The sequence below is a fragment of the Cyprinus carpio genome, chromosome B14 (assembly GCF_018340385.1).
Source record: "Cyprinus carpio isolate SPL01 chromosome B14, ASM1834038v1, whole genome shotgun sequence".
In the NCBI taxonomy this organism is placed as follows: domain Eukaryota; kingdom Metazoa; phylum Chordata; class Actinopteri; order Cypriniformes; family Cyprinidae; genus Cyprinus; species Cyprinus carpio.
This window is the reverse complement of record NC_056610.1, coordinates 3478216-3503221: the sequence shown is the minus strand read 5'-3', so window position 1 is coordinate 3503221 and position 25006 is coordinate 3478216. Positions and strand designations below refer to the sequence as shown.

At 36.9% G+C, this 25006-nt stretch overlaps 1 protein-coding gene across 13 annotated transcripts in view; it reads left to right on the top strand.

The window, feature by feature from the left end:
* Positions 1 to 25006, top strand: part of limch1b (LIM and calponin homology domains 1b) — a 235788-nt gene that overhangs the window by 81166 nt on the left and 129616 nt on the right. For 10 of the 13 annotated variants that reach the window (XR_006156392.1, XR_006156391.1, XM_042737758.1 and 7 more), the window contains one exon: positions 17967 to 17997. The exons of the other annotated variants lie outside the window; for them this stretch is intronic. Coding sequence is in view for 7 of the 10 variants with exons in the window: in XM_042737758.1 (XP_042593692.1) it covers positions 17967 to 17997 (31 nt within the window). In the remaining 3 variants the exon portion in view is untranslated. The remainder of the gene's footprint in view (positions 1 to 17966; positions 17998 to 25006) is intronic. 13 annotated transcript variants of the gene reach the window in all.

Genomic DNA, 25006 nt, shown 5'->3' with positions numbered 1-25006 from the left:
AACATGTTCGCCAACAGAATCGCAAAGTAGATTTTAAGCAAATCAACGAGTGAATTACCCACTGCTTTAAAACAGATATCTTTTGGGCATTATTCCAGTTAAACGCACAGGAACACAAACACATAATGTTAAATCTTACTGAAAATGGCCGATTAAGCAGTTTATATTCTGAAATATATTTATAGGTTGTGTTCTGTGTGCATTAAATTACATTTGGATGTAAATGGTCCTTTTTTTCTTACATAAATGTAAAACACTGAGCTGCTAAGGGAGAGTCTAATGAATCACCTTTATGAGGCTGTCCGGGTCTGGAGTCGGGCATCTAGCTTCATCTGTCTTTATTTTGGTTAGGTACAGATTCCTCTGCAGTTTTTGCATGTTGTAAAAATAAATAAATAAATAAATAAAAATAGTTGCAGTTATCTGCACCTCAGCATTGTAATACATTATAAACCAGTTGAGTGCAAATTGAGTGTAAATTGTAATTCAATTTATTAAATGGATGCCACTTTATTGGGAAAAAAAGCCCTCCCTAATCCTACCCAATACTTAATTTTCAACATTTTGATGCTTTTCCAATGTGATTTGAAGTTTGAAACGGGAGAAAAAAAGTTCGCCAAAAGGCAGATTCGAACCCAGTTCGATCGCGTCAAAATGGACAGAATGACACCTGCTTTACCATCTACACCACTGAAACAATCACAATCTGCCACAAATACCAGCTTCTTGCATTTTTTTAATGTAAAATAGCCGCCGATTTTTTTCTTTTTTTTTCCAACAGTTAAATAGTTGCCCACAAAAAACAGGGGGTGCTACAGCACCCTCAGCACCCCCACTTCCCGCGCCTTTGGCCCTGACCCGGTAATAATAAGATATGTTGGTTTAGCTTGTCAGTGTGAATTAAATTTATGTATTTATTTGTATTTTTAACCGATTTAAAAGTGAAACTAAGGGAGACTCCTCCCTCTCAGTCCCGGGAATTGCTCCTGTAGAGGCGCAATTTTTCTCAGACAATGGAAGTCTCAGGACACATAAACTCCTCACACAGAGGACACTGGCAGAGTGTCAGAGTGAGATCAGATGTCTGACAGTTTTTATTTTTTTATTTTATTCATGAAGTGTTGTAAAGTCGTGAAACTATGCATATTTCCTCAAAATGACTTGTCCTCTGTATGCAAAAGGGTTTGAAGTGTTTGGAAGCTGCAATTTAAAAATACAAGACAATTAATGATTCCCTTTTTACTATTATTTAAAAAAAATCACCACGGCAAAACCGTTCAAGCTATCCAAAATCCATTCGCAATTTAAGTTCTTCAATGTTTTGGCATCATGTAGACAAAGTTTGGTGTGTATAGTGTACTTCTCCTCTGAGCAGTATGTCAAGTCAAGTCAAGTCATCTTTATTTATATAGCGCTTTAAACAAAAAAGATTGCGTCAAAGCAACTGAACAACATTAATTAGGAAAACAGTGTGTCAATAATGCAAAATGACAGTTAGAGGCAGTTCATCATTGAATTCAGTGATTTCATCATGCAGCTCAGTTCAGTTTAAATGGTATCTGTGCAATAATTTGCAATCAAGTCAACGATATCGCTGTAAATGAAGTGTCCCCCAACTAAGCAAGCCAGAGGCGACAGCGGCAAGGAACCAAAACTCCATCAGTGAGAGAATGGAGAAAAAAAACCTTGGGAGAAACCAGGCTCAGTTGGGGGGCCAGTTCTCCCTGACCAGACGAAACCAGCAGTTCAATTCCAGGCTGCAGCAAAGTCAGATTGTACAGAAGAATCATCTGTTTCCTGTGGTCTTGTCCCGGTGGTCGTCTGAGACAAGGTCTTTACAGGGGATCTGTCTCTGGGGCTCTAGTCCTGGTCTCCACTGTCTTTCAGGGCTGTAGAGGTCCTTTCTAGGTGCTTATCCACCATCTGGGCTGGATACATACTGGATCCGGGTGACTGCAGTGACCCTCTGACTTGGATACAGACTGGATCTGGTGGCTACGGTGACCTCGGAATAAGAGAGAAACAGACTAATATGAGCGTAGATGCCATTCTTCTAACGATGTAGCAAGTACATCGGGTGTTATGGGAAGTGTTCCCGGTTCCGGTTTACCTAAATTAATGCAGCCTAAAAATCCTTTAACGGATTTGGATATTAGAAGTGTATTAGTATGTTATGTGTAAGCCAGGTTAAAGAGATGCATTAATTCACAGCTATATTTTTCCAAAAATCCATATTCAAATCAAAATAGCCGACTTCCTGTTGGTTGTAGCTAATGACTGTAAATTAGAAAGTTGTCCATCTTAATAAGAACAATATATGTACAGAGTTTGGGGCCTGTAGCTAAAACTAAGCCCCCCACTTTTGACAAAAGGTGGCGCTATAGAGTGCCTCCTCCACGCCCTTTTATGAGATATTGCCATGTTCTATCTATCATTAATACTGATATGTGTTTTGAGTTTCATGATATTCTGAGCATGTTATCTGCCTCAAAATCACCGGAAAAATATTCAAGTTTGACATGTTGCCATGGCAACACTATATTAGATATCATTATCCCCTCAACAGTTTTACATGGGCCATGTTTTGACATTATTCTGATGAAGTTTGAAGCAAACTGAGTAAAAATAAGATGCTGAATTTGAAGCATTTTGAAAATTGACACACATCCTGCTGCCAGTTGGTGGCGCTATAACTTTGACTCCTAATAGTGACATCTATGTGACTGACATCATACAACGAATAAACTGATGAAGTTTAATTAAAATCAGGAACTGTATGTGGATGTTATTAGACACTTCCTGTTTCTCATTTCTCGCCATAATTTCAACGCCTCGCCACGAGCAAACCGTTCGAGATATCAAAAATCCCCAATTTTTCATCCCCAATGTCTTGAGATCATGTTGACCGAGTTTGGTGGCAATCGGGTAAAAAACCTATGACAAGTATATCAAATTCCAGAGCATGCACTTTTTACATAGCTCTAAATAGCTGACTTCCTGTTGGGCAGAGCCTATGACATGCAATATGAAAGTTGTTTGGCTCGATGAGATCTATATGTGTACTGAGTTTCATATGAATATGTGCAAGTATGTGTGAGCTATACATCAACATTTCTGACTGTGTTCCTGAGGGCGCCGTAGAGCCTCCTAATGGCCACAGATTCCAAGGTGTGTGCAAATTTTCAAGAGTTTTTGAGCATGTTAAGGGCCCCAAAAGCCCCCGAGATATTGGAAAAAAATAATAATAATAAAAAATAATCCTAAAGAAAACAATAGGGCTCTTCGCCCTTTGGGCTTGAGCCCTAATAATCCTAAGGAAAACAATAGGGCTCTCGCCCTTTGGGCTTGAGCCCTAATAATCCTAAGGAAAACAATAGGGCTCTCGCCCTCCAGGCTTGAGCCCTAATAAGAATAATCCTTAGGAAAACAAGAGGGCTCTTCGCCCCTTCGGGCTTGAGCCCTAATAATCCTAAGGAAAACAATAGGGCTCTCGCCCTCCAGACTTGAGCCCTAATAAATTAGGTGTCATCAGCGCAGAAACCATGATCCACTTACTATTCAAAATCCATTGCGATTTATTTGATATTAAATAAACTTACATTTCGCCAGATTGCCCTTCATTCAAGCCTTCGGTTTACCCGCGCTCATAACATTAGCACAGAATCATTTCAGAATCAATCAGTGTACTGGTGATCCGAAAACCGATGCAACCGGTTTGTGACTCGAGAACGAGAACCACTCCAGCAGTTGGCGTGTACGTTTGTTATCTGGCTCTGCTCGGTGTTCATCTTCAGTTCTCTCTTCACAGCAGTTCAGTCAGTGTACTGTTTGAGTAAATGAATTACTCCGGGATATTGGTTTATTTTGACTCAGAGGGAGTGTCAGCCACGTTAAAAAAGTTAACAGCTTAAGTCATTTGTGGATTAATGCTTACTGGAGACGCGAACCATTTCAAACGATTCAGTTCAAGAACCAGTTAAATGGAACGATTCGTTCGCGAACCGGACATCTCTAGTAGTGTTGCTTTTGTCAGCGAAAATTATGACTAAATATCGTCGTCAACAAACCTTTATTATGTGACGAAAACGAGACGAGACGCAACGTAAATGCTGGTCATGTGACAATGACTATAATTAAATGTATAATGCAATATCGTTGACGAATAAAAACGAAACTAAATGTGGTTTGCAAAATAAAAATTATGCTAAAATGTCTCTTCATTTTCGTTGACCAAAACGAGACAAAACTAAATGTTTTAACGTTATTTCGTCTCATTTGGTCGTTATTATTATTATTTTTCAGTATTTCTGTTTCCTGTGTCTCACTGCGCAGACGCGACCGATGTCATTTCCTCAATTCCCACTCGTGGCATTATTTATTTAGAAGATGAAAACAAACAAAGTTAAGTGGGATTTATACTTTCGCCTGGCTCCGCTGACTGCGAGCGCACTTTCCCAAATGGACAAGGCTTTTATACTTGTCACGTTCGCCGTTGTACTATTCTTTGAAACGACAGGGGAGCGACGAGGAGTAATTGTCCTCTAAAACCGTCGGGAATCACCAGTGAGAAGAAGTCATTTGCAGGTATGGCCAGTACAAATCTTGTGATGAATGAGTTGATGAATTAATAATTTCTTTATGTACAAACTTAAGAGGGCCTGGCTGACAGAGAGAGAGAGCGACAGAGAGAGACAGAGAGAGAGTTAACATCTCTTTCATCTCTGCAGCTTTTAGCTACAGACACCAAACTCTGTACATATATTGTTCTTATTAAGACGGACAACTTCCTAATTTAAAAAATAAAACGTACTTCAAATAAGAAGCCTTGGACAAACTATGCAAACATTTTTTTCCAAAAAAAAAAAAGCGTTTTCCGTCAAAACACATCTGGTGGAGTTTGAACTTCACATTAAACTGCTTCTGTTTCACACAAACGCTGACACAGACGTGCATGTTCGGCTAGAATCGCCCTGAACTCATGCATGTTCGGATGTGGTGCTCTGCGCAGAGGCTGGGACCCGGGCGTGGCACAGGGGCTCTACACCGCCCCCGGAACAAATTCAGAAATCTTGAACCATAGCTCACACATACTTGCATGTATTTATATGAAACTCTGTACACTTATAGATCTCATTGAGCCGAACAACTTTCGCGATCTATGTCATAGACTCCGCCCAACAGGAAGTGAGTTATTCAGGGCTGTTTAAAAAAAGCATGCTCTGGAATTTGATATACTCCTCTGAGGGCTTTAAACCGTTTGCCTCGAAACTCAGTGTACATGATGTCAAGACATTGGGGATGCAAAATTGCCAGGGGATTTATGATATCTCGAACGGTTTGCCCGTGGCGAGGCGTTGAAATTAGGGCAAAAAATGAGAAACAGGAAATGTCTAATAACATCCACATACATTGCCTGATTTTGATCAAACTTCATCGGATTGTTTGATGTATGATGCCAATCGCATATATGTGTCTATTAGGAGTCAAAGTTATAGCGCGACCAACTGGCAGCAGGAAGTGTGTCATTTTCAAAATGCTTTGAATTCAGCATCTTATTTTTACTCGATTTGCTTCAAACTTCATCAGAATAATGACAAAACACAGCCGATGTAAATCTGTTGTGGGGATATTGATATCTAATATAGTGTTTCCATGGCAACGCTTCAAACTTGAATATTCTGTTCTGGTGATTTTGAGGCAGATAAAATGCTCAGAATTACATGAAACTCAAAACACATATCAGTCCTAACGATATATAGACAATGGCAAAAGGTCATAAAAGGGCATGGAAGAGGCACTCTATAGCGCCACCTTTTGTCAAAAGTGGGGGGGTTAGTTTTACCTATAGACACCAAACTCGGTACATAAATTGTTCTTATCAAGACGGACAACTTTCTAATTCACAGTCATCAGCTACGACCAACAGGAAGTCTGCTATTTTGATTTGAATATGGATTTTTTGAAAAATATAGCTGTGAATTAATGCATACTATTCAGAGAAAAATTACCCTATACACACCAAACTTTGTCTACATAATGCCAAAACATTGAGGAAATTAAATTGGGAATGGATTTTGGATAGCTTGAATGGTTTTGCCGTGGTGATTTTTTGAAATAACAGTAAAAAGGGAAACATTAATTGTCTTGTATTTTTAAATTGCAGCTTCCAAACACTTCAAAACCTTTTTTCATACATAGAACAATTCATTCTGAGGAAAAATGCATAGTTTCATGACTTTGCAACACTGTATGGATAACAGAAAATTAAAAAACTGTCAGACATCTGATCTCAATCTGAGGCCACTCTCTCTGTGTGAGGGTAGGGAGGGGGAGGGGGAGGGGGGTTGTTGAGGGCCTGGCTGACAGAGAGAGAGAGCGACAGAGAGAGACAGAGAGAGAGTTAACATCTCTTTCATCTCTGCAGCTTTTAGCTACAGACACCAAACTCTGTACATATATTGTTCTTATTAAGACGGACCAACTTTCTAACTTTAGTTCAGTTAACAGCTATGGCACAGGGCTCTTACACGCGCCCCCGGAACAAATTCAGAAATCTTGAACCATAGCTCACACATACTTGCATGTATTTATATGAAACTCTGTACACTTATAGATCTCATTGAGCCGAACAACTTTCGCGATCTATGTCATAGACTCCGCCCAACAGGAAGTGAGTTATTCAGGGCTGTTTAAAAACAAGCATGCTCTGGAATTTGATATACTCCTCTGAGGGCTTTAAAACCGTTTGCCTCGAACTCAGGTGTACATGATGTCAAGACATTGGGAGATGCAAAATTGCCAGGGGATTTATGATATCTCGAACGGTTTGCCCGTGGCGAGTGGCGTCAAGGCTTAGGGCAAAAAATGAGAAACAGGAAATGTCTAATAACATCCACATACATTGCCTGATTTTGATCAAACTTCATCGGATTGTTTGATGTATGATGCCAATCGCATATATGTGTCTATTAGGAGTCAAAGTTATAGCGCGACCAACTGGCAGCAGGAAAGTGTGTCATTTTCAAAATGCTTTGAATTCAGCATCTTATTTTTTACTCGATTTGCTTCAAACTTCATCAGAATAATGACAAAACACAGCCGATGTAAATCTGTTGAGGGGATATTGATATCTAATATAGTGTTGCCATGGCAATGCTTCAAACTTGAATATTCTGTTCTGGTGATTTTGAGGCAGATAACATGCTCAGAATTACATGAAACTCAAAACACATATCAGTCCTAACGATATATAGACAATGGCAAAAGGTCATAAAAGGGCGTGGAGGAGGCACTCTATAGCGCCACCTTTTGTCAAAAGTGGGGGGGTTAGTTTTAGCTATAGATACCAAACTCGGTACATAAATTGTTCTTATCAAGACGGACAACTTTCTAATTCCCAGTCATCAGCTACGACCAACAGGAAGTCTGCTATTTTGATTTGAATATGGATTTTTGGAAAAATATAGCTGTGAATAAATGCATACTATTCAGAGGAAAATTACACTATACACACCAAACTTTGTCTACATAATGCCAAAACATTGAGGAACTTAAATTGGGAATGGATTTTGGATAGCTTGAACGGTTTTGCCGTGGTGATTTTTTGAAATACACAGTGAAAAGGGAAACATTATTGTCTTGTATTTTTAAATTGCAGCTTCCAAACACTTCAAAACCTTTTTTCATACATAGAACAGTTCATTCTGAGGAAAAAGCATAGTTTCATGACTTTGCAACACTGTATGGATAACAGAAAATTAAAAAACTGTCAGACATCTGATCTGACTCTGAGGCCACTCTCTCTGTGTGAGGGTAGGGAGGGGGAGGGGGAGGGGGGGTGGGTGGGGTGGGGGGGGAGAGAGAGAGACAGAGAGAGAGTTAACATCTCTTTCATCTCTGCAGCTTTTAGCTACAGACACCAAACTCTGTACATATATTGTTCTTATTAAGACGGACAACTTTCTAATTTACAGTCATTAGCTATGACCAACAGGAAGTCGGCTATTTTAATATGAATATGGATTTTTTGCTCTGTGTGAGGAGTGTATGTGTGCTGAGACTTCCATTGTCTGAGAAAAATTGCGCCTCTACAGGAGCAATTCCCGGGACTGAGAGGGAGGAGTCTCCCTTAGTTTCACTTTTAAATCGGTTAAAAATACAAATAAATAAATAAATTTAATTCACACTGACAAGCTAAATCAACATATCTTATTATTAGCGGGTCAGGGCTCATTAATAATTGATGTCTGGCCAGAGAACAGTGAGATAGACGAGAGATAAATATCCGCTCCGATCAGCGCGTGCAGTCTCAACGAGCTCACAACAAACGAATTCAGATGTTTGTGAGCTGTTAACATGTTAAAATGAAATATTTTCTGCAGCCTGCCTGACAGCGCGAGACTTCTGAACACTTGAAGGGAAAAAAAGTCTACATACAGAAACTACAGCCTTTTACATCAAACACTGCAGCGAATCAACACAAAACAATTAGAAGAACATATTATAGAGATGAAAATGAGTGTTTAAGAGTGCTTGTGAGATTTTCTTTGTCTAAGGGCTGTAGCCGCACTGGGTAGTACGTTAACGTTAGCTCAAATGATATATAGGGAATTTTAATAATTAATCAGGAATATGATTAATATATATATCTCGCGTAACAGTTACATTAAAATTATTGAAGATGAAAAATAGGTCAATTGTATATATCAATAACTCATTACAAGGCACTGTAATTTACTCATTAATATGTCAATATTCCATTCTTCATATCAATTAACGTGATATCTTTTACTGGGAATTAATGCAAATCAAACAGTGGTTTGTCCAGCAAACGGCCATAAGATTAACTTATCAACTTCAATAAAGTTATCACTTCTTATAATTCCAGGAAAAATAGTTTCTGGCCATGAAACCATTCTCCCGTCCTTATAAAATTTAGGTTACTGGAAAGTAACAAATAAGCTTTATAGCTAATATCAAAACATTTCATTGACTTCGTAATGTGAGCATTTTAGACAGAAGCAATCATGAATATATTGGCTTTTAATAATTGAACTAATAATACATCAAACTACGATTCACACAGAGTAAATATGCGTATAACAATACAAACAGTAAAAACAAATACAATACAAAACGAATAACAAAATGAGAGAGAGAGAGAGTGAGTGAGTGAAAGGGTGAGCGAGAGAAGGTGAGAGAGAGATAGGCAGAATCATGCAGAATGATCGCGCAGTATGGCAAAATCACATACAGTAACCTTTTTGAAAGACAACAAGGAATCAGATCACCTTGAAAAGGGAATAGACAACCTTAAGCAGGGTTTAAATCTCTATAGAAAATAATACTTGCATGTATCTTTGTGCCTGCTAAGAGGAGCGTGCGTCGTGCTTTTAGAGCTGGGCGTGTTCTCTCGTGTCTTCCAGGGCGAGCAGACTCGCGCGAAGTTTCAAAGGTTCAACGAACGTGGAGTTACCAGAGAAATAATTCAGAGTTCGTCTCCCTCGTGTAGGGAGAGGCGAATATAAGAATAAAACTTAGTAAAGAAAAGCAAAGAAAAACGGAGATGAAAGCTCCCTAAGGAGCCATCGCGACAGACGTTCTCTCGACGAAGTGCCGAAAAAAAAAGTGCAACGAGAAAGTTCTGCGTCAGTCTCTTATGGAGCGACTGGGTTCACGCCTCTGTTTGCGCGAACAACCAATGAACGTCCACGATCTGAAGCGGGAAAAAGTTCCTTTGTCTCTGGGGAGACACCCACTCGAGTGAGTTATGGTGCGTTCACACCAGACGCGAAATGAGCGTCTGGCGCGAGTGATTTCAATGTTAAGTCAATGCAAAGACGCGAATAGACAACCTGCGGCGCGTTTCGCGCGAATGAGGCGGCGCGAATGACGCGATTCGCGCGAATGAGGCGCGGCGCGAATTGAGCGTTTCGGGCGTTTGACGCGCGAAAACTCGCGATTCGCGCGAAACGCGCTAGTTGAAAAATCTGAACTTTGGCGAAATTTCGCGCCGCGTTAACCAATCAGGAGCTTGCTCTAGTAGTGACGTGATTACGACGTAGCGAGCGGAGGGAAAATCCGAAACAACAATGGAGGACAAAGTCATCATCGCTGTATGTGGATACCCGGAGCTATATGATACTTCTTCATACTTATACAGAAACAGGAATAAAAAGGATCTTGCTTGGAAGAAAGTGAATTATATTTTATCTTGAACCAGTAAAGAGACATCAGAGCCAGCGGCAAATGTCAGAAGGACTAGCCGAGTTGAGACTGCTCTAGGCGGATACATGATCACTGAGCTCCCGCTGATCGCATGGAGCTCGTCTCCGAAATCGGCGAAACACATTTTTTTAATGGACGCTGTTTTTATAAATAAACCGCATATTTGAGTTTAAAACAACTACATTCTCGCCTGAAATACTTTTAAAACTAATTTTCATGACACGATAACAATAATATTTTGAAAACTATCCGAATAAAAATGGTGGTTGAAATCACAATGCTGCGTGAACTCAACTGGCAGAAGCCCCTCCCATGACGCGAATTCGCGTCTGTTGTTAAGTTAATTTCACGCGCGAATGAAGCGAATTTCACGCGCGAATGAAGCGAATGAACTCAAAATGTTCAAGCGTCCAACTACGCGCGAATAGCGCGATTTATTCGCGCAAGTCGCGTCTGGTGTGAACGCACAGTCATGGTGTTGTCATGGTGCGTTCACACCAGACGCGAAATGAGCGTCTGGCGCGAGTGATTTCAATGTTAAGTCAATGCAAAGACGCGAATAGACAACCTGCGGCGCGTTTCGCGCGAATGAGGCGGCGCGAATGACGCGATTCGCGCGAATGACGCGGCGCGAATTGAGCGCGTTTCGGGCGTTTGACGCGCGAAACTCGCGATTCGCGCGAAACGCGCTAGTTGTAAAATCTGAACTTTGGCGAAATTTCGCGCCGCGCGTTCCACATCCAGGAGCTTGCTCTAGAAGTGACGTGATTACGACGTAGCGAGCGGAGGGAAAATCCGAAACAACAATGGAGGACAAAGTCATCATCGCTGTATGTGGATACCCGGAGCTATATGATACTTCTTCATACTTATACAGAAACAGGAATAAAAAGGATCTTGCTTGGAAGAAAGTGAATTATATTTTATCTTGAACCAGTAAAGAGACATCAGAGCCAGCGGCAAATGTCAGAAGGACTAGCAGAGTTGAGACTGCTCTAGGCGGATACATGATGACGGAGCTCCCGCTGATCGCATGGAGCTCATCTCCGAGATCGGCGAAAACACATTTTTTAAATAGATGCTGTCATTATAAATAAACCGCATATTTGAGTTTAAAACAACTACATTCTCGCCTGAAATACTTTTAAAAACTAACTTTCATGACACGATAACAATAATATTTTTGAAAACTATCCGAATAAAAAATGGTGGTTGAAATCACAATGCTGCGTGAACTCAACTGGCAGAAGCCCCTCCCATGACGCGAATTCGCGTCTGTTGTTAAGTTAATTTCACGCGCGAATGAAGCGAATTTCACGCGCGAATGAAGCGAATGAACTCAAAATGTTCAAGCGTCCAACTACGCGCGAATAGCGCGATTTATTCGCGCAAGTCGCGTCTGGTGTGAACGCACAGTCAGAATTCAGCAATTATATTCCAGCAAGATGGTAATTCCAGAATAATACATTTTACTGTAATTTCCTATGTATGAGTGGTTCGGTCAAGGCAAGACGGTTAAACAGATACCAAAAATGACAGGTAAAGGTAGGGAGAAACATAAAGTTACATTCATATGCAGAATTACACACATTTAAAGTTTGATTAACACAATAAAATTGTAGATACTCCAATTTGATATGGAAGACATCTAAGCACAAAAAGGAAATACCGTCAATACATTTAGAATATATTTACTTTCCTTTTTCCTTACAAGAATTCTTAGCGATCTGGGCTTTTTCTGTTTCTCCCAGTTTGGGGTAATAAAGTTTTACGATCTGGTCAGGAATTTAAACCCAGCCATGCTGGCACCAGGCCGGCCATTCAGCTTGCAGAGAGTTTGATTTACCTGCATGAGTTCAGGGGCTAAAAGCTTTGGGTTTTAGCCAAGGAATGTGCATTGTTTTAGATTCAACGAGCCATGATTCATTAATTCAGAACCAATGAATGAATGAACTGCTCATACGCTACAGGGCTGAACATCACATCGATTGCTCTGCGCTCCAGAACACGGTGATGGTTTTTCGGCGAGAACGGACAAATAAATACACATTTCATTCACACTGACAAGCTGAACCAACATATGTTATTATTACCGGGTCAGATCTCATTAATAATTGATGTCTGGCCAGAGATCAGTGAGAAAGACCAGAGAGCAATCACCGCTGCATCAGCCCGTGCAGTCTCACAACGAGCTCACAATAAAAGCATTTTTATAGTTTTAAGAGCTTTTTAAAATAAAATATTACCGTGAATGCACACAATCCACCCATTAGAACACAACAAGAGCTAAATTCAGGTGTTTGTGAGCTGTTTAAGCTGTTTAAGACTATTTGACAGCGCGAGACAGTCTAAGGGCAGAATAACATCGATCTCTCGAGCTCCAGAGGACGCTGATTCTGGCTTTTCGTCGCAAGAACGAACAAATCACGTACAAGATTATTTCAAAATACATAATAGCTCGGCGAATATAAACGAAAACAGCCACGTGAATATAAACTGTTGAGAAATAAATCTGAAGTGGATCATGATACTTGGATTTGAATATTAAAGTGACTGCATTTACCAGCTGCTTTCTGTATTCAATTTTAATCTATAAAAAACAGAAAATCATTCGTCTTGGCAGCTTTTTTTGTATGTGTGTATGTATTCGTGTATTTTTTATTATTATTATTATTATTATTATTATTATTTTGCTCTAACAAGAATTAATCTATATTTAACTAAATCGATGACGTTATTTTACATTTGATTTGTCCATTTCTGCATCTAAACACCTATAAACTTAAAACATGCACTATTAAACTATTGTTTAAACTATTGTTTCTTTATCGTCCAATTTAACTGGTGTACACACTTTTATTTTCATAATAAATTTGTTTTTTATATTATAGACAGTTACAGTGGTCTATAATAAATGTTAACAGGTTTTGTTCAAGCTGCTTAAAATGTTTGAAGTAGGCAATTTTTTTAAAATGTAAATCCAAAAAAAAAAAAAAAAAAGTTTTTTTTCGGAAACAGCCATATTTACGAAAAGGTGCTTAACCTATAGAGAAAAAAAAAACCTATGAATTAAATTAGTGTTTAATTTTTAGTAATGACCATTTTTGTCGTTATAAAAACTTTCTTCATTACAATACAAAATAACAATTGTCAATAGTAAATATTATGAAAACAATAACTGTTGTACTTTTTTCATCATTATATAGTTTATGTATTATAATTGTAAAAACAAAAACAAATTTAGCAACTCCCATAGTAATCATTCAACACTGCTTAAAATGTAAGTTGAAAAATAAACTCTTAAAGCATGAAATAAGATACAGAACCTGTAAATTAGATTTTAATGTGGGTATATTATCAGTAAACTAATCATTAAATATGATTAGTTATTTATAAAAAAACTTTTTTTTTTTTTAGTATTGACAACATATTTCTCAAGTTATCATGCATTACTGAGAAAGTGAAGAAGGGACACTATATTTGTTATCTATTTTCATGTTGTGCATATAATAATTTACTTGAAAAGAGACAAGTCCATTGTGTAACTGCATCATCTACACAAACCATTGTGCTAGGACCCCTTATGATCACCTTGACTTAAACCACTTTGTTTCAGTTACCTTCTGTGTCTTTGCCCACAATGCTTAAGTGTCAGGAATGTGAAATAGCAAACAGGGGAAAAAATAAAAGGCATGACTTTATTTGCATCCAGCTAGCCAACTCTATTATGTTCCATAGCCAAGACTTTTATGAGAATAGAAAATAGCAAGGGTTCAAATAAATAGAATATTAATCATTTAATTTCACTTTCTTAATGAATATTGTTCTGTGTATGTGATTTCAAAGTCTTGGTGGTTTGGATTAACCCTTTAATTGCCATATCCCTTAAAACCTGACTGCCAGAGGGTTACTGTAAATGCATGTGCCCGCTGGACACAGCTTACCTGATGCCACCGGGGTGGCGTTTGCACTGATGGCTTGAGCCCGCCATCGCTGCTTGCAGCTATATTTATTTTTTTATTTTTATTGTTTTTATTTATTTTATTTAAATTTATGTGTGTGTACTTCTAACATGTTTGGTTGGTAAAATAAATGTAAATTCAAATCAGAGAGTCTTCCGTGTCTGGAATGGATGTATTCTTGAGTCTATAAGGTAGCAATAATATAATAAGATAACCTTGTTTGAAATGGGTTTGGCTAAAAGAAAATTTTGGTTTCGTCTATACTTCTAGGTATTTGTAGTGTATTGAATGTGTTAGATAGAATTGCATTACTAAAAAGAGACTAAAATACCATTTTCATTGACTAAAACTAGACTAAAATGTCATCAGTTTTCGTCGACTTAAACTAGACTAAAATGTCATCAATTTTTGTCGACTAAAACTAGACTAAAATGTCATCAGTTTTCATTGACTAGACTAAAAAGAGTATGAACGTGACTAAAACTAATAAAAACTAAAATGACAGCTTCACACAAAGACTAAACTAAGACTAAAATTAAAACAGGCCGCCAAAAACAACACTAATCACTAGTTTCCGGAAGTTCGCTTTGAGTGCACACTAACTAATTTCTTGTGGTGGAGTGCACAGCATTTTTTGTAACTTTCCACATAACTCCGCATCCGAACAAGCACGTCTACGTTGGCGTTTGTGTGAAACAGAAGCAGTTTAATATGAAGTTCAAACTCCGTAAGGTGAAGGGAAATTTTTTTTTTGCATAGTTTGTCCAAAGCTTCTTATTTTAAGTACGTTTTATTTTTGTAGTATAAAATAGAATTAGAATTCATTTAGATATTAATTATACACAATTTGCTTAAAGTTGTCTTGTGTTTGATGCAAAATACAGCCAATAGTTTAACCCCTTACCAGTCACCCCCCATTTTCGGCATGGAGACAGAAATGACATACCCAAAATAAAAAGGTTTCTGCTCATGATTCTTTCTGACTAGATAAATAATCAACATATGTTCACAAAGCTGACACTTCAAAGTTTGGGGTCGTCGCCGATCCTTAAATGCAAAGGGGTTAAGATTGTTTTAAGTTTGTACATAAAGAAATGATTAATTCATCAACTCATTAATCACAAGACTTGTACTGGCAAATGACTTCTCACCGGTGATTCCTGACGGTGTTAGAGGACAGTTACTCCTCCTCGCTCCCCTGTCGTTTCAAAGAATAGTACAACGGCAAGTGTGACAACTATAAAAGCCTTGTCCGTTTGGGAAGGTGCGCTCGCAGTCAGCGGAGCCAGGCGAAGGTATATATCCTGCTTAACTTTGTTTGTTGTCATCTTCTTAATAATTCCGTGAGGAAGTGACATCGGTCGCGTCTGCGCTGTGCGACCTGATTCAGCCCTTAAGGGAGACGCAGGAAACAGAAATACTGCAAAATAATAATAATAATAATAATAATAATAATAATAATAATAATACGAAACAAGACGAAATAACGTTATAACATTTTGTTTCATCAACGAAAATGAAGAGACATTTTAGCATAGTTTTTATTTTGTAAACCACATTTAGTCTCATTTTTATTCGTCAACAATATTGCATTATGCATTTAATTATAGTCATCGTCACATGACCAGCATTTTCGTTACGTCTTGTCTCGTTTTCGTCACGCGATAAAGGTTCGTTGATGATGATATTTAGTCGTAATTTTCATTGACGAAAGCAACACTAAATACAAGTCAATATATGCATGTCGCTGAGTGTAAGACTATATACTGCTGCATCAGCAGATATCCACACACATACTGTAGAAAGAATGAAAACAAAATAAAACAAAACACCCCCAAACAAGCAGACCTATCGCCAAGACAAATGCTGCTGCTGCTCCAAAGAACCATGTGAACTGCATGTATTACTATCTATGTTTGCCTAGGCTACCTTCTCATCTGTTATTTTTATTTTTTTTTTGCCCCAATGACCATTTCTTGTACAAAGGTCATACATTATTTATGTTTACAGTATTGCATTTTCATGAGCAGATAATAATTTTTGACTTTTCAGTGTGTTTAATATTTTTTTTTGGCCCATTTTACCTTTCATACATCATTAGCAATTATATATCACTTATAAATGGTTATATACAAAATTAATAGTAGTTATTGAGATTTTTGTGGTTTGAATTGGTAAAATGTGTTTGGGGAAAAATGACTAGAATAGTGAATATATGCACTGTGTCTTTGAAATCAGCCACCCTAACTTTTAGATATGGGATCGGCCATCATAATCCATATCAGTTGACCTCTATATAATTAGCTTTATATTAAACAATAGAAGTGTGTGTTTTTCCTCACTTGTATAACTAGATAAACATAGTCTCCATGGGCCAATTAAAAGGCTTCAAGTGTTCAAACTTCCTCCATTTTGCTTTTTTTTTTTTTTTTCATAGCCACAATATGTAGATATTAAACAAAGGTGTGTTTGTCCACTGCACAGTCTGTCGTCTCAGATGTCCCACTCAGGGATAAGCCATCAGGCATGAAAAGGTCTTTCTGAGACAACACACCGAAACTACAGTAAATCAAAAAGGTCTTGCTCATAGGATTGGTTTTGTCAAGGTTTTGTCAGACTGAACGCACAAGAGAGATAGAATTTCATTCTCCCTCTCTGTTAGTGTATGTGTGTTTGCTTGTGTCATAGTGTCGCAGTTCCATGATTGTGTAAATGGGTGTATAAATATTTTACCAAATTGTTGTTATTTAGTCTGAAGGTCCAGACAGAAAATATGTTTTCTAATTCTTGCATTACATCATCTTTGGCACAATTTATGCATTTTTAAAAACCTATTGTTTAAAGTAGGGTTTTACAGTATCACAGTATGTACAAACCAAGAATTATGTTTTTCTTTAAGTTTTTAAAAGTGCCAAAATAATAAAGTAAATATAGCACCTTTTTTGACAACTAAATTTAAAACTTTCAAATTGCTCAAATTATTGTCAGTATGAATGTTGCTTTAGGCTGATATTATATTATATGTGCTTATTTCTGAACTGATTTTTTTTTTCTTTGAAAATCAATGTGTCTGTGTGCATGTCTGTGCGCACCTATACTGGCCTATCTTTTTCCATACCTGTCTCTCTTTCATTCATATCGTAATCATCACTATTTCCACAGACAAATCTATGAAATGAGCACAGAACTGAAGTATGTAGATACTCTGCTTCTGCTTGTTGATGAAAACAATGAACGCTTATGACAGATGAAGGGAGAGAGACAGACAGAAGGTGCTATCAGAAGAATGATCTAATACGTATTGGAATCTGTCATGTGGTGTCGACCAAAGCCTATCTTACAGCAGGAAAGCTTAGAAAAACAGACCGCCCTCTGATTCAACAGACATGAAGGAAACCAGAAATTACTGCTGCTTTATCTAGCCTTCTCTCTCACTTCCACTCTTTTTCTTCTTTTTCCTCCATCTTTATAACCTTTTCTTAACCATATAAAAAAATATATATTAGAAAATAAAAACTTGGACACATGAGTAATTTGAAATGTCAGAAGCTGTTGGTGCCTAGAGATGATCGAATGAACCGAGAGACACTCCATGCAGGGTCCCCAACATTTGATGATTTGAAAGTTTTGAATGTTGAAAGATTAAACTATTTTCTCTTATGAGTTTAGGTAGATAGTAAGATATTTTGTGTTATTTCTTACTCATCTGTTTTATTTTTTGAGTTACATAAATTGAGTCCACTTACATGTCTTTCTTATTCTTGGTCTTTCTCACAGAGGTCCAGACAACAACAAGAAGTTAAAAAATGTAAGTAAAATCTTCAGTGCTGTGCCACTGTGTATATTTAAAGAGTTTGATTCCAAAACACGATAAACGCCATTTAAAAAAAACAAAAACAAAAAACAAATCGAGTTCCTGCCAAAATCATTATTATATGTGATCGGTATTGAAAGTAAATTTTTAATTTTATGCAAAATGCGATAACCGCCGTTTTATTCTGTCATATTTTCAAACAAATGACAAACGCCAGTCTATTCTCTGCAGAATGAGATACATCAGCTCAACCAATCACAGTGCACCATTCCACACATCGTAAACAGTAACTGACAAGCTAAACACATGCAATTTATCGTGCAGTCCCAAAAAAATTAATAATTTTGACAGCACTGATGAACCTGTGGTGGTTTCTGCAGTGGGGAAGAAACGTAAGCTATTAATAAGATTAGTATTGACCAAGTTCAGAGGCTGTCATTTGTGGATCAACTTACTTTGTTGTGTATTTTCAAAAGCTTCAATATGAAAAGTAACTTTTACATTGATTAAATGGATTTATTGCATTTTGGGGGGACAGTTTTTATAGTAAAACTTTGAAAATCTAAATCTGGATTTAAATTTTTAATGTTATTATAACCTTAAAATGCTATGTGAACGTTTGAAACAGAAAATAGTGGTTTTCATTTTGCCACTTTCTTGGTAAAGAAAACACATTTTTACTCAAATGAATCAAAATGGATTGCTAGCATTTTGGAACCAAACTCTTCATATATATCACAAAGACTGCTTTATGTGTATCAGTAGAAACTTAATTATTTGTAGCATAAATATATTTTTGAGCTAATTACTCAAAAAAAGAAAAAAAAGTTGCTCCAACTAATGGATTTGTGGGCATGGAACCAATTAATTGTATCAGCTGCTAGCTTAAATATAATGAAAAGTAAGATATTACTTGTCACTGGCATAAGTATAGTCATTGCACAAAGAGTCAACTGATTTTTTTTAACAAAGTCAGTTAATACAAAAATTTGCGTTTACATTACGTTTTCATGATCAGCATTATTATCAACAGAACTTATCAAAATTATCTCAGAACTCATTATGTTGGCAACTTCAAAGGTTTGATAAAGTTCTTAAATTTTGAATTTTTAACTTGCACAATTTCATTAATGTATTCTATACCCTAGGACTAGGTAAATCAAATGGGTGTCTTATTTAAGCTAGAACAGTTACCACAAAATGATGAAATGTCTCCTTTCCTTTGTTTTTCTGGAACAATAAGAGGATTATTCTCAAAAAACATGATTGTAGACTACTGAATGATAATACGTGATTAAAGAACACCACTGATTTTATGCGATGATTTGTGATCATGAAATTCAGTGTCAATAAGGGGTATTTTCATAAATATTATACAATACTTTCACTGTAGGATTCAGATTGGCTCTTTATTTTAGTGCCACTACAGATGCTGAGTGGAATATTCACATATAAAACTGTGTGAAATATTCTAACAGTTCCAAAAGTGCTGGAAAAGTACAAAAATTACATCATATACAGTACGTTGCCATATAAAAGTTTGGGGTTGGTAAGCTTGTTTTAATGTTTTTGAGATAAGTATTTTATGCCCTCTAAGGCTCTCTAAGGCTGCATTTATTTGATTAAAAAATACAGTAAAAATAGTAATATTATGAAATATTATTACAATTGAAAATAACTTTTTTATTTGAATAATTTTAAAATATAATTAGGGGTTCAAGTACGTAGTGCTGAAACCCTATTGGAATTGTTAGGATTTTTATTAGGGGTTCAAGCACGCAGTGCTGAAACCCTATTGTAATTGTTAAGATTTTTTTTATTATTATTTTTCCGCCGTAAAATTGATCGTGCAGACCAAACCGTAAGGCCTAGAGACTTGAAACTTGGCCAGATCGTAGAGCTCAATTTGGGGAGAGGTTGACAAAGTTTCGTCACAATCGGCCTAACGGGGGCGCTACAGTGCAAAAAACTAAAAATTTTGACGATTTTGGCCGTAGCCCCAAAAGGCTATAACTTGTGAACGAAATGAGATATCTTCACCAAACTTGGTACACATGTGTATAAGGTCAATCTTTGGTCAAACAAAAAGAATTGCGCTCCTTTGCCACTTTGGGGTGCTATAAGACCAAAAAAACATATAAATGGTTATAACTAGGCAAATGTTAGTTCAATCGACTTGAAAATTGGTATGCAGTGTCTTTGTCCAAAGGGGCACAAGCATCTATGAGGACATTCACGTATCTCAAAAAACATGGATGCCATTGGCCAAAAAATTTTAAGCACCTATTTGACAGGGTTAACGGAGGTCGATCGGAATGAAACTCAGTGGGCATGTTCGACTCATGGCCCTTAAGATCTGTAAGAATTTTGAAAGAAATCGGCCACTAGGGGGCGAAATTGTGTTTTTCAAGCACATAAACGATTGTATATTGTACAGTTTTTCTCACATCAACAAAATATGCATATCATTCGATAGATCTCCTCATAACAATCAACTTTGTCTCAAGAACCATTGCTGTCAATCAAATTGTTCATTAAATATTCTCAATTATGTTAAAAACATACTTTTGCGAACTAGTCCTAGGTTTTTTGCTCAATCTCGATCAAATCACTGCAGTGCAATTCTCTGGACACTCTAGATTAATAATTATCAAAAAAAATGTTGAATTTTGTCCTTTGGTTACTTGTAACTCTGTCATTTAGAGAAGGGGAGTGACCAAAATATACCTAAATGCCTATAAAATCTAAAGAAAAACTCAAAACATTACGAAACTCAGAGAAAATATGTGTCCGATGACTCTTAACAAGCATGCAAAGTTTCATGAATATCGGACCATAGGTGGCGCTATACCAGTAAATAAAGTCTCCAAAACCACAATATTCAATTATAACAGAAATAAATTGTACAAAAAATGGTTCATATATTTACACATACACTATATCTTCATATCATAAGATAGATCTCATGCTGAACATCTTTGCCTCTGGGTACAATGTTCTCAATAAAACTCTTAATTAAATATTCAAGATTAATTAATAAAGATAATTTTGCGAACTAGTCCAAGGTTTTTCGCCCTACCAGAACTAAACCACTACTGAAATATTCCCTGGACACTGATTATGAATAATTATCAAAATAAAGTTGAACTTTCAACTCACTGTCGCAATGGGGCACCAAAACGTTCGTAAGTCATGCTCTAGCCTCTCTAGCTCAATAATTATCAAAAAAATGTTGAACATTTGCATTCGGACAACTTTAAACTGGTCATTTTATAATATGCTCTTTACATAGTGTACCCAAAGGCCTATTAATACAAACAGAAAGCCCAAAAATTCTCAAAACTCTGTAAAATAATGCATAATCTCATTCTTAACAAGCATGCAAAATTTAAGAGAGGTGGGCAGAAAATAACACTCTAATAGTTATAAAAGTTAAAACACAGTGTTATATGAGAAATTACAATTTATAACCACTAGATGGCAGTGGAAGACCACTAATGAGCTCATTCAATTAACTATAACAGTACAGTTCATGGCTTTGATTGATTCATGCTTAGACATTATAAAATCACTGTTGTAAAATTTTAAATCTCATTGAGTCAATGTTAACCATCTTGTTCATACAGACACATCAGTTTTTACAATTTTGACAGATTATGATTACAGTGAAACCTGAAAATGACATCTAAGCTCTTTAAAAGAGAAGACTTACAATACAAGACTTACAATACAATACTTATCAATTATTTCAAATATCTATATCTGTAACAAAATGTGTGTGCATATATATCTGTGTATGTGTGTGTCTCTGTGTATATGTGTGTGTGTGTGTCTGTGTTTGAATTTGCTTATAGAGTATTAATAAACTAGTTTAATCAATTAATTTCAGTCTGTGTGTGTCTGTCTGTGAGCCTATTCTCCATTTTGGATGTGTTTAACTGTCATCCATACATCCAGGTTGGCCAAGACCACCTCAAAGGCCTTAATGTGCTTGAACCCCGTAATTGCTGCTTGCAGCTATATTTATTATTATTATTTTTTTCCTGCCGTAAAACAGATCGTGCAGCCCAAACTGTAAGTCCTAGAGACTTGAAACTTGGCCAAATGATAGAGCTGAACATGGGGAGAACCTATCAAAGTCTCAGCCCAATTGGCCAATAGGGGGCGCTACAGTGATCAAAAACACATTTTTGCTCTTAGCTCCTAAACCACTTGTCATAGACTCAAAAATGTTACATTTCTGGAAGCCTTGGGTCATGCGGAACCAAAAACTGTCAAGCTGATTTTGGGTCTAGGAGGCCTCGTTTTTCCGCAAATTTGACTATGGGCAAAACCTACTTTTGCGAACTAGTCCTAGGTTTTTCACCCAATTGGAACCAAATCACTGCAGAAATTTTCACTGGCCAGTGAATATCAATAATTATAAAAAAAAAAAAAGTTGAAATTTTGCAGTGGGGCACCAAAACATTTGTAAGTCGACGACCAATTTTACGCAAAAGGCTATAACTCATGAAGGAAATGAGATATCTTCACCAAACTCACTACACATCTTTATGAGCACAAACTTTGGTCAAATAAAAATAATTGCGCAAATTTCCCACTTGGTGGTGCTATAAGATTGAAAAAACTGTAACTGGGTAACCGTTGGACCGATCGACCTGAAATTTGGTATACAGTGTCTTTGTCCAAAGTGGCACAAGTGTCTATGAGGACATTCGCGTATCTCAAAAACACATGGCCGCCATTGCCTAAATAAATTTAAGCACCTATTTGACAAGGTTAATGAAGGACGATCGGAACGAAACTTGGTGGGCCTGTTCAACTCATGGCCCTAAAGGTTTGTTTTTGTTTTGAAATGAATAAGAAAATTGTTGTTGATTTCGAGTTTTATGGTTCAGTAATCAAGTCATGTTTCACAGATCCACACAATAAGCATATAATTTGATAGATCTCCTCATAAAGACAAACTTTGCCTCTAGAATCATTACTGTCAATCAAATCATTCATTAATTATTTACAAATATGTTTAAGAACTACTTTTGCAAACTAGTCCTAGGTTTTTTACACAATCTCGATCAAACCACTGCAGCGCTATTCTCTGGAAACTCTAGATCAATAATTATTGAAAAAATATTGAATTTTGTCTTTTGGTTAGCTATAACGGGGTCATTTATAAAAGGGGTGTGGCCACATACAACCAAAAGCCTATAAAACCTAAACAAACTTTACGAAACTTGGTGACAACATGTGTAACACACTGAAGTAAGGAACTGTTACAGTTTTAAGTTAGGTAGGGCACTTTCAGCTGTGAGTCCCATAATGGGGGGTGCTGGCTAACAGGTTAATACAAACAGAGAGCCCACAAATTCTCAAGACTGTGTAAAATAATGCAGAATTTCATTCTAAACAAGCATGCAAAATTTAAGAGAGACTGGGCAAAAAATAACACTCTAATAGTTAAAAAGGTTAAAAACACAGTGTAGTATGAGAAATTGCAATTTATAACCACTAGATGGCAGTGGAAGGCCACTAATGGGCTCATTCAGCTAACTTAAACAGTACTGTTCAAAGGTTTGATGGATTCATGCTTAAACATTATAAAATCACTGTTATAACATTTTAAATCTCATTGAGTCAAAGTTAACAATTTTGTTCATACAGAAATATAATTTTTTACAATTTTGTCAGATTATGATTAGAGTGAAACCTGAAAATGACATCTAAACTCTTAAAAAGAAAAGACTTGCAATAAGTTTTGTATCAACTATCACTTATTTCAAAGATCTATATCTGCAACAAAATGTGTGTGCATGTATAGCTGTGTATGTGTGTCTGTGTGAATATGCTTATAGAGTATTAACATACTAGTTTAATCATTTAATTTCAGTGTGTGTCTGTGAGCCTATTCTTCATTTTGGATATGTTTAACTGTCAGCCGTACATCCAGGTTGGCCAAGACCACCTCAAAGTCCTTAAAGTGCTTGAACCCCGGTTATTGCTGCTTGCAGCTATATTTAGGGGTTCGAGCACGCAGTGCTGAAACCCTATTGTAATTGTAAGGATTTTTTTTTTTTTATCATTCTTCTCTGGTAAAACTGATCATGCAGCCCAAACCGTAAGGCCTAGAGAGCTGAAACTTGGTCAAAAGGTAGTAGTCTTGCTCGCTACTCAGGCGCAAAGAACCAGCCCAATCGGCCTAATGGGGGCGCTACAGTGCAAAAAACAAAAATTTTCAGACATTTTTGGACGTAGCTCGTAAAACACTTGACGTAGACTCAAAAACTTTACATCGTTGCTATCCTTGGGTTAGTAGGAACAAAATTGCTCTGAGCCTTTTTTTACTCTACGAAGCACCGTTTTCTCGCAAAATTGAGTTATATCCGAAGCCTCAAATCGTTCACTAATTATTCACAAATATGTTAAAAACATACTTTTGCGAACTAGTCCTAGGTTTTTCACCCGATCGGAACCAAACCACTGCAGTAATATTATGTGGACTCTCTAGATCAATAATTATCGAAAAAATTTTGAATTTTGTCCTTTGGTTAGCTTTAAAGGGGTCATTTAGAAAGGGGGAGTGGCCAAACATACCCCAAAGCCTATAAAACCAAAACAAATAGTCAAAACTTTATGAAACTTTGTGAAAACATGTGGCAGTTAACTCTTAACAAGTATGCAAAGTTTTATGGAGATTGGTCCATAGGTGGCACTATTACAGTTTAAAAAAAATCCTCAAAAACACAAAATTTCGATAGAAAATGACCACAAATTGTAGAACATGTTCATACATTCACTCAAACACTAGATGTTCACATCATATGATAGATCTCCTCATTGTGAACAACTTTGCCTCTGGAGTGAAGCTGTCAATCAAATTGTTCATTAAACATTCACAAATATCTAAAAAACATACTTTTGCGAAGTTGTCCCAGGTTTTTCGCCCGATCGTAACCAAACCACTGCAGTTATATTCTGTGGACTCTCTAGATCAATAATTATCGAA